This window comes from Carassius auratus, unplaced genomic scaffold (assembly GCF_003368295.1).
Source record: "Carassius auratus strain Wakin unplaced genomic scaffold, ASM336829v1 scaf_tig00215906, whole genome shotgun sequence".
NCBI classification, from domain to species: Eukaryota; Metazoa; Chordata; class Actinopteri; order Cypriniformes; family Cyprinidae; genus Carassius; species Carassius auratus.
In genome coordinates this window covers 37,769-52,629 of record NW_020528302.1, presented here as the reverse complement: position 1 = coordinate 52,629, position 14,861 = coordinate 37,769, and the positions used below count along the sequence as shown (strand labels likewise).

At 38.4% G+C, this 14,861-nt stretch overlaps 1 protein-coding gene across 1 annotated transcript; it reads right to left on the bottom strand.

The window, feature by feature from the left end:
• Positions 1–2,700: 2,700 nt before the first annotated feature.
• Positions 2,701–8,146, bottom strand: LOC113096284 (uncharacterized). Its single transcript, XM_026261650.1, has 7 exons — positions 7,981–8,146; positions 7,328–7,473; positions 4,950–5,229; positions 4,711–4,850; positions 3,549–3,640; positions 3,379–3,475; positions 2,701–3,244 (listed from the first exon to the last, which is right to left on the bottom strand). The coding sequence occupies exons 1-7, from the start codon at positions 8,112–8,114 to the stop codon at positions 3,219–3,221; spliced, it is 915 nt and encodes a 304-aa protein (XP_026117435.1). The 5' UTR covers positions 8,115–8,146; the 3' UTR covers positions 2,701–3,218.
• Positions 8,147–14,861: the final 6,715 nt, after the last annotated feature.

Genomic DNA, 14,861 nt, shown 5'->3' with positions numbered 1-14,861 from the left:
AGACTGAGATTCAGAAGGGACTGACAGAATATGCAAAACTGTCATGGAAAGTCCAACCAGATGGAAATGTCTTTCAGAAGAGCCGGAAGAGTGATGATACTCAACCATCTTGAAAAATGGGCAAAAGAAAGTATTTTATTGTTTCACTATGTAATATTAGCATAGTAAGAACTGAATCTTTGATTTGACACAATTTTGTTTTACAAAACATTGAAGAGTTCATCAGTTTCCACTATAATCCTATTTTAAGATAAATCTTTTATTAGTAATTCATAATCATGCTACAGAGCTAACAGCCAATCAGAATGCATTCTTGTTTTAATACAGCTCGTGATGCTGAATTTGCAATTGCATCATTCTTGTCCAGTGGTGTATTGTAACGAAGAAATAATACGTTGTTATAGTACGCAAGTATTTTTGTAAGAATCTGTACTTTACTTGAGTTTTTATATTTCAGTCAACTTTTACATTTACTCCACTACATTTTCTAATTAAAAAATTGTTTACTTTTACTCCGATACATTGGCCCAAAGCATTTTTCGTTAATTACTACAATATAGTCAGAAGTCAGAAGAACACAGACTGCAGAGAAGCAGGTTTGGCGTTTTCAAGTTAGACTCATGCTCTTTTGCAAACAAGTGCGCTATGGAGCTTATAATATGACAGTAATATTTGAATCGTGTAAATATGAATTATTGACAATTGTCATTTAGCAACATTGAAAGTTATGTTTCACATAGCTTGAATTTGAATATATATATATATATATATATATATATATATATATATATATATATATATATATATATATATATATTGTTTTTTTACTTGAATATTTAACATTTAAAATGTAACGTTTTTTTTTTTTTTAATAGACTTGTATTTTTTGAAACAGCTGATTTTTTTTGTTCTGAAATGTTAGACTGCAAGTATCCAGTTTCTAAAAATACAGCTTCATTTTTTCAAAGAAGAAGAATGCGGAACATCAAATTCAATACACAAAAATCCTGTTCACACAGAATGTAGGTCCGATGTTATCCAGAGGGAAAGAGTAGATGAGTAGATGAGTAGATGATCTCCGTAAGAGGCGGTTTCTCTGTCTGCAGTACTTCCAGTTATGGGAGCGGCTATTTTGTGTGTCTGGGCAGTACGCTGTACTCTCACTCCGGAGCCAAGCCGAGTTCAAGTTTCTTGTTCTGAGCCAAGTCCAGTCCAAGAATCGGTTCAGGAGCCAAGCCCAGTTCAAGTCTCTGATTCTAAGTTAGTCCACTCAAAGAGTCTAGTCCAAATTTCTGGTCCTGAGCCAAGTTCAGTCCAAGTTCTGATCCAGGTTCGGCCGCTGAATCCAATCCAGACCCAGATCCTCTCTGGTCACTGATCTAAGCCACCATCGTAACAGCTGAGGTGCCTCGCCTGGGATTGTTTTTTCTAATGTCCTGCAGAGAGTCTGTGAAACAAATCTGAAAGACTTTCCTATCTTTCAGACTTAGTCACAAAATATAATTTATTAATTCGTGTTCATGGACAAAAATTTCCCTCTTTTTTTTATGTCACTCAGCATGACTTTCATATTTAAAGTGTGACTTTCATATCTACACACAGACTGACATATTTCAAATGTTTATTTCTTTTAATTTTGATGATTATTGCTGACAACTAAGGAAAATACCAAATTCAGTATCTCAGAAAATTAGAATATTGTGAAAAGGTAAACAACCGCGCCTCACTGAATTCGACTGAAGCCCACAGCCACGAACGAGCCTTTTGAGCGACTTCCAAATCTGACGACTGCCACGCAAACTTTTTCCTCCAGTGAATTTTATTTTATATAGTGAATGTGCAGTAATAGCGGTTCTTTAAGTATTATTCATGTAAATAAATTGTGTTTTATATAGGTATTGTGTATTGATTTTTTTATTTATCATCGTGTATTTTATATATTGTGTTTGAAAGCGGTTAACGATAATGTCAGCAACATGGTGCAGTGCTTTGTACCTGACTGCAATCACCGCTCAGTAGTCAACACGTCATTGCCATTACACAAATGTTCAGTAAATGCACAAAAAGGTATGCCTAGGCTAAATGTTGTTTTGACAGTGGCATCTTAAAATGCTTGATATGACTCATACCATATGAAGGCTACAGTAGCCTAGCTAAAGTCGACGATAATGCTAACTAATGCTACCAACCTCCCTCATTGGTAGCATTACCTCTCTTGTCCCTCATGCTGGCCCTTAAAAAACCCACAAGCTGACTCTCGGACACGCTACACACAACTAACATTACATGACCCTATCTAAAGTGGTTTTCACTTCTTTGAACACTTTTGTTTTCCTCCTTGAAAAAAACCATCATGGCAGCCAAGGAGCGCATGATTGCACTGATAAGTCTACCGTGCAAAAACGCAACACAGGTTTATTTTTTATTTTTAGTTTTTTATTAATTATCTTCAGTCTTCACAGACCTTCACGGGGTTTAACCAGACGGTTACATGAGCTCCACCAATCAGATGCATCACTGTGGGATTGTTCAGGATTGTGGGTAATGAAGTACTTATCCAAGACATCGCGAATTAAAGATCTTTTGGCGTTTATGTGAGCATATACTATTGCTTAGTACAGCCGTAGCTGGTTTTAAGTCTACCATGTATGGTTACGTTTTTACGTATTTTTACTTCCGGCACCGGCTGTGGGCGGGACTGTGATGCTCTATTCAGATTCAAACTGAAGTGTGCGACTTGAATACGCCCACACAGAAGAAAAAGCAGCGAGAGTGTTCTTTGGACCTTATCCTTGAAAAACAAAATGACAACTAAAAAGTTATAGGCTATATACGTGATTGTCCCATATTTTTCCTTTAAGTTGGCAACCCTAGATACAGCATTCATTCTTCAGCTCAATCTCATCTTATTTAGTTTAAATAGTGCATTTAGGAAAGCCATTTCTTTATTGTACTGTCCTTTAATGTGTTAAGGATGATTTTAATGACAGCACTGCTTACTGCATTTGTTAACTGCGTCTTACAAGGTGTTCTTAAAAGTAAAGACAATTTCCCTGTTTACAATCCTGAAACAAATCCTTGCTGACTCAGAAAAACAGTCTCTTGTCCAAGTCTAATGGAAAATGTTCACTAAAATCAACATCACAAATACACAAACGGTTTCAAATTGACATTGTAAATGAAAGATGAAGAAGGTGATTCGATTTGAGTTTTCCTCATCATCTCTTTCTTCGAGCAGACTGAGCTGTAAATAAAAGGATTAATTATATAGACATACTTTTCCATTTCATTTTGCAAACTGTACATATTCATTTAAATATTTTACTTTAAAATTAACATTCCTTTTCAGTTTTCCAGTGTTTGTATGAACACACTCACCTGGTGCAGCTTCCTTCCGCTTCACTTCCATTTCGGGAGGTTGAGACCATTTCAGCGTCACGTCAGAAAACCCTCGTTCCTCCAAAACAGACTGGAGCTGAAATGAGCAGATCTCTTAAAGAGTTCTATCAATGTGATGTGATTTGATTTCAGATTTCTTTGTTTCTCACCTGTGACAGGAGCTGGGCTCTCATTTCAGGTTCAGACAGAGTCGAACTGGACTTCAATTTTATCTTCACCAACGTTTTCTTCAATAAAGGGCCTAAAAGAGCACACTAGAGTGACACAGCAAATGCTAAATGCAAATAACAAAATGCAACTGATAAAATAATGCATTTTTAGAATACAAAATACATTATCTTATCATTGCATCCTTTGTTTTTGACATTAATTCAAATAACCTTTGACCTTTGTCTACAATAATCTACAGAATTTAGTGCAAATGCATCTGTCATTTAAGATTGATTAATGGGTGCAAGATGAAGAGATTGTGTAGTGATCCTCAAAAATCATGAACAAAAGTAAACAAAGTAAAACAAAATATGACCCAGAGGATATTAAATACAGATTCACTTCCAGTAAGAATGGATATGGTTTAGTGTTGAACACAAATCCTTTCTATGTAGTGAAGAGCATGAAACCTTAGAAATGTCGCAATTTATAAACAACAAATCAGTTACATCCCTGCATCATGGAATACAACTGATTTGCAAATGATTGGATTATGGTGAGTTTAAAAATATAATTATATTAAATATAATTTTTTCATCAAATGATAAGGATTTTTCTGAAATCTTTGTGTATCAGCTTTAATGAACTTATCAAAATAACAAAAGCAGTCAAATGTCAAAGTTTTGGTTTTTGTGAAAAAAAAAAAAAAATTAAGATTTATTATTTAAACTTAGTCTGAAAACCATTTGCCTTTTATAAACAGAAAAAATAAGTGAATAAATATGTTTTTCTTTAACTTTGTTAATGAACAGATATAGCAGAAAAAATCTGGCTCATGTTTGCATTTTCGTTACTGGCAAAAATTGAAATCAAGATTAGGTATAAAATAGTCACATGCGTGAAAATGGGTTGAGAATTGAACAAATGGTTGTAATGTGGCTCAGATTCAGACATGAGTCATGTGTTTGTGCTGTTTTTCTGCTGATTAAGACAAAATACAAGACTTCTTCACCTTGCAAATGGTTCTCAAAAGAAAAAATGTTACAAAAAGCATCATATCTTGTGTGAAGTTTAAGCAAAACAGACACTAGTTTTGAAATCAACAGCCCAAAATGAGTAATTTCATTCATTTATAGCTTGATTTTCCAAGTTTGATCACACCTTCCCCATAGACCTCCACCTCACACAGAGTAAGAATTCTTGAATCTCCAGGAATGATCAGATTCACGTATCGACCCTCCATATCGTTACAAATGTAGGTGGAGGAAACACCAGCTGGAATGCTAGAAATCACAGTGCATCTAAAGAGAATCAAAGAAAACATTATTTAGACTTCTAGTTTTTTTATGTGTGTTTTCAGGGATTTCTATGGATATTAAGCCACCGAAAGAAGATCTCACATGGGATTGTTTTTGCCGTTGTTCTCCAGAGAGTTTCCGATGCGAATCTCCGCTCCGTTTATTCGTTCAGGACAGCAGTCTAGTCTGTTTGTGATTACGACGCTACTTACTCTGTACACAGAACTCAGATCCACCCTCCACCAGGGGTTAGTCTGAACTTTGGTTGAGGAACATGCTGACCATGATTTTGTTAATCCTGGATTGAAATCAATGGCATGTTCAGCAGACCAGAGGCCATAAGTTGATGACTGTGTGACGTTTCTTCCAGCTGCCAAATTATCTGGAAGATGACACGGCAAGAAATAGTTTTAGTCAGAAAATGTAATATTGTAATTACATATTTATACACACACACACATACACACGCAATTGCTTAATAAATGAAAAGAAAATAAAATACTAAAAGATTAAAAAAGGTAGTTAGATTTTTTTTAAAAGAATAGAATTAGAATAGCGAGTGTTAACGTTAGAGGGTCAAATAAAGATGGAAGAGATGTGTTTTAAGCCGATTCTTGAAGATGGCTAACGGACTCAGCTGCCCGGATTGAGTTGGGAAGGTCATTCCACGAGGATGGGAACATTTAATTAAAAAATCCGTAAAAGTAACTTTGTGCTTCTTTGGGATGACACAATCAAGCGACGTTCACTTGCAGAACGCAAGCTTCTAGAGGCACATAAGTCTGAAGTTATAATTTTAGGTAAATGGGTGCAGAGCCAGTGGTAGTTTTGAAGGCAAACATCAATGCCTTGAATTATTATGCGATCAGCTATTGAAAGCCAGTGCAAATTGATAAACATAGGTGTAATGTGTATTCTTTTTGGCTCATTAAAAATTAAGCTTGCTACCGCATTCTGGATTAATTGTAAAGGTTTGAAAGAATTGGCTGGAAGACCTGCCAAGAGAGCATTGCAATAGTCCAGCCTGGACAGAACAAGAGCTTGAACAAGGAGTTGTGCAGCATGTTCTAAAAAGAAAGGGCTTGATCTTCTTGATGTTGAATAAAGCAAATTTGCAGGATCAGACCGTTTTAGTAATGTGGTCTGAGAAAGTCAGTTGATCATCAATCATAACTCCAAGGCTTCTAGCTGTTTTTGAAGGAGTTATGGTTGATGTGCGTAACTTGATAGTGAAATTGTGGTAAAACAATGAGTTTGCTGGAACCACAAGCAGTTCTGTCTTGGAAAGGTTGAGTTGAAGGTGATGGTCCATCATCCAGCAAGAAATGTCTGTAAGTCAAGCTGAGATGCGAGCAGATACTGTCCGATCATCAGGATGGAATGAGTTGAGTGTCATCAGTATAGCAGTGGTATAAAAGGCCATGTTTCTGAATGACAGAACCTAATGATGTCATGTAGACAGAGAAGAGAAGTGGTCCTAGAACTGAGCCCTGAGGCACCCCAGTAGTTAGATGTTGTGACTGTGATACTTTGAAGGACTTATCTGATAGGTAAAACTAAAACCACTGAAGTGTGGTTCCTGAGATGCCCTTTGCCAGTAGGGTTGATAGAGGAGGATCTGGTGATTAACCATGTCAAAAACAGCGGACAGCTCAAGCAGGATAAGTACTGAAGATTTGGATTCTGCTCTTGCCAGTCTTAGAGCTTCAACAAATGAGAGCAAGGCAGTCTCAGTTCAATGTCCACTTCTGAAGCCAGATTGGTTGCTGTCAAGGAGGTTGTTGTGTGTGAGAAATGTAGAGACTTGTTTGAACACAGCTCATTCAAGTGTTTTTGCAATGAAAGGAAGAAGGGAAACTGGTCTGTAGTTCTCTAAAAAAGATGGGTTGAAGGTGGGTTTCTTAAGTAGTGAAATTATACGAGCCTGTCTAAATGATGACGGAAAAACACCAGTGTGAAGGGAAGTGTTGATTATGTGAGTGAGTGCAGGTACAACTGGAGGAGAAATGGCTTGATGGAGATGAGATGGAATAGGATGTATGTTTGCTGGTGAGACGTGTTTGAAAGATTGTGGTGTGGAAAATTGTGCAATGATGTTTTCAATTTTATTAATGTAAAACGTAGTAAAGTCGTCAGTTATTAGAGTTGATGCAGTAGGGGGAGGAGAAGGACAAAGGAGCAAAATAAATGTTTTAAAAAGCATCCAAGAGTTAGATGAATTGTTAATTTTGTTATGGTAGTATGTCCTTTTAGCAATGGAGACATTAGCAGAGAAGGAAGATAGCAGTGACTGATACACATTAAGGTCAGTAGTATTTTTGGATTTGGGCCAGCTTAGAATGACATTCGCTTTCAACACTATGTGGGTATATTTCTGAAGACTATGGACATTGAATAGAACTACACATTAAAAACCACTTTTATGAAATGAGAATAGCTAAAAGTCAAAATTGCAAGATTGTTAAGTAGCTCTGAACTACCTTGAAAAATCACATAGACTCCCACTTCACAGAGAGTAAGAATCTTTGAATCTCCAGGAATATTCACAGTAACATAACGTCCTTCCATCCCATCACACAAGTAGCTGTAGGTAGCTCCTGCTGGAATAGTAGAAACTACAGCACATCTGGAGAAAGATGACAGAGTGATTCATTTTCTTTTGCTCATTATTCCAAAATGTATTTTATATACAATATTATTGTTTCTTTATTTGACAACACTCTTTCCATATGGCACACATACGTCTGCAAGATGTCTGTTAAATAATCAATTCATCTGGAAAGCATCTGGAGTGAATAAACATCTGATAGATGTCTTTAAGATTTATTCAGTTTTACATACATTCTAAATCATAAAGACTTCTTCTAAACATCTATTTGACATATGATAGGAAATGTCCTATAGACATATTGCAGATGAGCAAGTTTTGAGTCTGAGTGTAGTGAAATACATAAACAAATGAGTCATGTAATTGAATTGCTCAAAAAGACAAGTGTTTGATTCTGTCAGACTAATCATTTACTGAATCGACATCTGACTCACTTAACTGCAGGTTTACATTATTTTAAGTGATGTACTGACCAACTGGACAGATTTTCTGTTGGCTATATGAAAATATATCACAGAGACTCACACTGGATTGCTGAAAAAATCTGAAGAGTTGTTTCCAATCCGAATCTCTGACCCATTTATCCTGGTGTTGCAGCAGTCAAATCTGTTAGTGATGGTCACTCTATTCACGCTGTATGTCTTCAGCAGATCCAGCATCCACCATGGGTCAGATTGTGTCAAAGTATGAGTACAGGTATAGTTTTTCCCATTGTTATGGTGTAAGGGTGTGTGGGTTTTTGTTTATTCTTGTGATTTCTTCTAGGTGATGGCGTAATGAACAACACCTGTTATAGATTGGGACGTATGAATAAAAGTGCCTCTGAGACGTGGGTCGAGGCACGTGGGAAGTGACATCATCCCATGCTGCCGCTTGATCGCGCGTTGTTTGTGGATCTGTCGTCAGAAATTAAATTGATGTGGTAGTTTTAAATGTAAACCCCTAGAATTATGTAATAAAAAATATTCTTCATTATACGTTTTTGGTTTGGTTTTCGTCATTTTTGTTGCAGTTTTGAGCTGACCGTAACAAAATGGGGGCTCGTCCGTTTCTGTTTTTTTTAAGAGGAAAATATTATTATATTAATTTGCATTCGCATTCGCATAGATGAGTTAAATCAGCTGTGCGTTTGTTTGGATTTGTGTTGTAAAGCAGTTAGTAATTGGAAACACCTGTTTTGCGTTATCAGCAGTTAAGCTGTTTGCACGCGAAGCTGCCGACAGATCTTTGTGTAGTTTGATGCTTTTGCCAGTTTGTGAGTTTTTTTGTTTCTTTTCCCACTGTTAAAGGAAAAGGATATGGCGATGGGTGAGTAAACACTTTAACATTTGTTTGGAAACTGATTTATGCGGTTGAAGTGTTTTGCTCAAGCGTTTTTGTGTAGTCTGGTATCAGCAGTTGATAATTGTAAGTTCCACGAGGACTTTGTGAAAAGCGCAAGGTTAGGTGTTAGTTTACTTCTCACATTTGTGACTTTTCCTGGTTAGGCTGAAGCAACGCTTGCGTTGACCCTTTATTATTTTAGTTTGTTATTTTTGTGCTGACGCTGGGCTGAGGGCACTGCCGCAGATGTTGTCTCTCTTTGGTTTGTCCGAGAGAGGTCGGCGCTGACGGTATTAGAGTGCTTAAAGTCACTTAGCTCTTGGCTGAAGTACGAAGTCTAGGGTTGAGGTAGTATTGTTAGGTAGGTGGGAAACGTCACTAAATGTGAGAAGTTTGAGTTTGTAAATATAGTTTTTTTTTTTTTGTCTCACAATGAGTTTAGAATTGACGGAGTTTTTTGAACATCCTTCTGAGGAGAGCTTTAGTCAGCTTTCTAAAAAACAGCTATTAGAGGTCGCAGACAAGTTTAAAATTCCCCTTACAACTAAAGACAAAAGTCTAAAGGAAGGACTGGGGCTGATCATTAAGGCTGCTCTGGTAAAATTAGGCATTTTGACATGTGAATTAGGAAGCCCTTTACCTCTTATAGGTGATCAGGAACAGACTAAAAAGAAATTTCCTGAAGGGACCGTTACATCACTTACATTTGAACAACAGAAACAGTTGTTGCTCTTGGAGATGGAAAAAAATAAAATGAGTCAGGAAGTTGAATTGCGTAGGTTGGATGTGGAGGCTCAGAGGTTTGCTCTGATTAGAGAGGGTAGATTGGGAAACTACGATTCAACTCCAAAAGCTTTTGATGTGGCTCGTGCTCTTAAATTGATGCCAAAATTCGATGATAATGATTTGGATACTTACTTTAATTTATTTGAGCGGTTGGCAGGTCTTATGGGGTGGGAGGATTCTGAGCAGACGCTTCTGTTACAATGTGTGTTTTATGGTAAAGCTCAAAGAGCGTATTCCACTCTTAATGTTAGGGACAGTCAGATTTATAGTAAAGTGAAAGAAACCGTGCTAAAAGCCTATGAGTTGGTTCCAGAGGCCTATAGGCAACGATTTCGAGCTTTAAGAAAAGGGGCACAACAAACATTTACTGAATTTGCAAGGGAGCTAAGGATTCAATTTGATCGTTGGCGCTCAGTCTCACAGGTAGAGGATTTTGATTCTCTTTGTGAGTTGTTGTTGTTGGAACAGTTTAGAAATACTTTGCCAGAAAATTTGTCTGTTTATTTAACAGAGCGAAACGTTCAGAGTGCAGAGGCTGCTGCTGTGTTAGCCGATGAATATGTGTTGACCCATAAAGATGTAAAAAGAGCTAATTGGCGTCGTCCAAATAGCTCTGTGGACAATGTTTCAGTGGAGGTTCCATCTTTGCCTGCTAATGTAAAAGCTGAGAAAAAGTTAAGAGCTTTTGGTGACAAGAGTGATCAGTGTGCTTATTGCTTAAATAAGGGACATTGGAAAAAGATTGTCCAGCCCTTAAGGCAAAAATGAACCGTACTAAATCTGATCTAAAACCTGCTCTTGCTGCTTCCTCGGTTACTAAGGTAGTTGAGGGGGTTGATGTAAATACTGCTCAAGGTAATTTGGTGTTGTGTAGTGATGAAAAGTTGAGTTATGCTCCTTTTATTACTGATGGTTCTGTGTCTCTGGTTGGGAGTGATGAGAAAATTCCAGTTAAAATCCTTAGGGATACTGGTGCTTCAGAGACCTTTATTTGGAGTCCGTATTACCATTTTCAGAGAGTTCCAGTACTGGGAGTGAGGTATTGATAAAAGGAATTGGTTTACAAGTGTTGTCTGTACCTTTGCACACTATGGTACTTGAATCTGAATTGATTACTGGTCAAGTTGTAGTAGGTGTGCGACCCTCTTTACCAGTGGAGGGCATTGCTGTAATCTTGGGAAATAATTTGGCTGGAGGTCGAGTATGGAGGGATGTACCACCCCCACCTATTGTAACAGATTCTCCTTCACTTGAACAGGTGGATGTTGATAAACAGTTTCCTGATGTGTTCGTAACGTGTGCTGTTACTCGGGCAATGAGTAAAATTGTTGTTGAAAATCAGGATAAGGAACCTAGACAGATTAGGGATAGAAGGAAAGTGTTTCCTAATCTTTCTCTTCTTTTCCCTACAGTCTCTCGTCAGGAGTTGGTGGTGGCACAAAGGGAGGACCCCAGTCTGAAAGAAATGTTTTCTGAAGTGCTAGCTCCGGAAGAGGTAGAGAGTGCAATGAGTGGTTGTTTTGTTGAGGATGGTCTTCTGTTAAGAAAATGGCTATCTGGTAGGGAAGTACCCATAGGTGAGCCTTATGAACAGGTTGTTGTGCAAATGTCTCTTCGAGATACTGTGTTGCGTTGGGCACATGGAGATGTTGTGGGGCATCTTGGGGTTAATAAAACGTACAATCATTTGTTGCGTTATTTTTATTGGCCACAGTTAAAGAAAGGTGTAAGGAGGTTTATTAAAACCTGTTCAACCTGTCAGCTTACGGGGAAGCCAAATCAGTGCCTTAAACCGGCACCGTTATATCCCATACCTGTAATTGATACACCGTTTCAACATCTGATTATAGACTGTGTGGGTCCATTATCTCCATCTAAGTCAGGAAGTGTATATCTTCTTACTGTAATGTGCCAGAACACTAGATATCCAGCTGCCTATCCGCTTCGTTCAATCACTACCCGTGCTATTGTTAAAGCTATGACACAGTTTATTTCTGTGTTTGGGATTCCAAGAGTTATTCAAAGTGACCAGGGATCCAATTTTACTTCGCATATGTTTAAGGAAGTGTTGCAGCAACTTGGTGTGAAGCAAAATCAGTCTAGTGCTTACCATCCACAAAGTCAAGGGCTTTGGAACGCTTCCACCAAACTTTGAAGTCGTTGCTGCGGGCTTATTGTGTGGAGTTAAAGGGTGATTGGGAGGAGGGGTTGCCCTGGTTAATGTTGGCAGCTCGTGAGGTGGTTCAGGATAGTTTGGGTTTTAGTCCCAACCAGTTAGTCTTTGGTCATAAAGTGCGTGGACCATTGGCTTTACTTCATGATGGATTAAAGGAAGTATCTGACCCACCTCAGGGTTTGCTACAATATGTAGAGGGTTTCAGGCGTCGGTTATTTTTGGCTGGTCAAATGGCTAAAGAAAATTTGCTGAATAAGCAAAAGAAGATGAAGCGGTTGTTTGATAGGAACACAGAGTCTCGTGTGTTTTGTCCAGGTGACCAGGTGTTAGCTCTGTTGCCTCTTCCTACCTCTCCATTTTGTGCAAAGTTTTTGGGTCCCTATACAGTTGTACGTCAAGTTTCAGAGCAGAATTATTTGATTTCAACTCCTGAGCGGAAGCGACATTCACAGCTGTGCCATGTAAATTTGTTAAAACCTTTTTACTCTCGTTTTAGTGAGTCCGAGAGGGCTCCAGCTGCTGTGGCCATAGCATCTTCTGTGACTGAAATGGCTGAGGATGTTAAGGTACCCGAGGATGGTATTTTACAGCCTCGGCTTAACAATTCTGAAACCTTAAAGAAACTGGATGAGTTTGTTAAACACTTGCCTTTTAAGCAGAGAGATGAATTGTCTTCTTTAATTTCAGATTTTCCTATGTTATTTTCAGATTCTCCTTCGCGTACTAATGTGATAGAACATGATATAGATGTTGGTGACGCCAAGCCAATACGCCAGCATTTTTATCGGGTTTCTTTGGAAAAACAATGCCATCTTGAGTCTGAAATAAAATACATGATTGAGAATAACATTGCTAAACCTTCCTTTTCAAGTTGGGCATCACCTTGTTTATTGGTGGGAAAGCCAGATGGTACGTACCGATTCTGTACTGACTATCGGAAGCTTAACAATATTACAAAACCAGATTCGTTCCCTTTGCCCAGGATGGAAGATTGTGTAGATGCGGTTGGCTCTGCTCTGTATGTTAGTAAATTTGATTTACTTAAAGGATATTGGCAAGTGCCTTTAACCACTCGTGCACAGGAGATTGCTTCATTTATTACTCCTTCTGGACTATATTCTTATTCAGTAATGAGTTTTGGCCTTCGAAATGCACCAGCTACTTTCCAACGCTTAATGAACCGTGTAACTTCTGGTTTGGATGGATGTGCTGTTTACTTAGATGATGTGGTTGTGTATAGTGATTCATGGGAACAACACATTGTACGTATTCGAGCACTTTTTGAGCGATTAGCTGAAGCTAAGCTCACAGTCAACTTGGCCAAGTGTGAGTTGGCCAAGGCGACTGTGACTTATTTGGGGAAAGTAGTTGGGCAGGGAAATGTACGTCCTGTGCGAGCTAAGGTACTGGCAATAGATAATTTTCCGCCACCAAATACAAAACGAGAGCTTATGCGGTTTTTGGGAATGGTGGGCTATTACAGGAGTTTTTGTTCAAATTTTTCTTCAGTGGTAGCCCCCCTGACCGATTTATTGAAGAAGAGTGTGAAATTTGAGTGGTCCTTGCAATGTAAACAAGCATTTGACAATGTCAAACTGTTGCTTAGTACGGCACCTGTTTTGGCTGCGCCTCGGATTGGATACCCATTCCAGATTCAGGTTGATGCCAGTCAAGTTGGGGCCGGAGCTGTCTTATTACAAACTGATGATCATGGAATAGAAAGACCAGTTTGTTATTTCTCCAGGAAGTTTAAGGCTCACCAGTTGCATTATTCTACTATTGAAAAGGAGGCATTGGCATTGATCTGGGCTTTGCAGTTTTTTGAAGTTTATTTGACAAGTGGCACTTTTCCGATTGTGGTGTTTTCAGACCACAATCCACTTACCTTTTTACATTCTTTGCAGAGCCCAAATCAGCGCCTTATACGCTGGTCTCTTTTTCTGCAGCCTTATCCATTAGAGATTCGACACATAAGGGGTGTCGAGAATGTGTTGGCTGATGCCTTGTCTCGGGCTCCATGTGAGAATCTGGATACCCTGATTTAAAAACTTGTATGACTGTGACTGACTTGTTTTTGTAGGTGCCGAGAGTTGCCGTGGTTCCAGTTACAAGTGAGGCCATTTTGAGAACATCTGGTGCATTGTAACCCTTATTTTTTCTGATTTAATATAGGTCCTTTACAAGGATCCTCTATCTTAAAGGGGGAGGTGTTATGGTGTAAGGGTGTGTGGGTTTTTTGTTTATTCTTGTGATTTCTTCTAGGTGATGGCGTAATGAACAACACCTGTTATAGATTGGGACGTATGAATAAAAGTGCCTCTGAGACGTGGGTCGAGGCACGTGGGAAGTGACATCATCCCATGCTGCCGCTTGATCGCGCGTTGTTTGTGGATCTGTCGTCAGAAATTAAATTGATGTGGTAGTTTTAAATGTAAACCCCTAGAATTATGTAATAAAAAATATTCTTCATTATACGTTTTTGGTTTGGTTTTCGTCATTTTTGTTGCAGTTTTGAGCTGACCGTAACACCCATCCAGAGCTTATTGGCCATTCAAGTTATTAAGTGATGTTGACTGACTGACTGTGCCCCATGCTGCTATGTTCACTAGAATATGATCAATAGAAAACATACTCTCTTACAAACCTCAGTTCCCTGAGATATGGGAAAGAGTACTGCTTCTGTTAAGACGCTATGGTGAAAATAATTTTTTTTCAGATGACTGAAGCTTTTTCAATAATGCAGTTTAATCAATCAATCAATCAATATTTATTTATATAGCACCTTCCAACAACCACAGATTGAACCAAGGTGCTTAACAACATTAGTAAAAAATAAACATAATTACAAATAGGTTTAATACATATTTACACAATAAAAACAGAGCAGTGTCACAGAGCCATTAAGTGCAAAAAGCCATTTTAAATAAATAGGTTTTAAGTTTGGCTTTAAACAGAGGCTGGTCAGTGATGGAACGTAACTCAATGGGCAACAAGTTCCAGAGTTTAGTACCGGCCACTGCAAAAGAACGATCGCCCCACTGTTTGAACCGGGACCGGGGCACCTTCAGCAGATGTTGCCCAGCAGAACGTAGAGCTCTGCTGGGTTTGTGAGGGGTCAGAA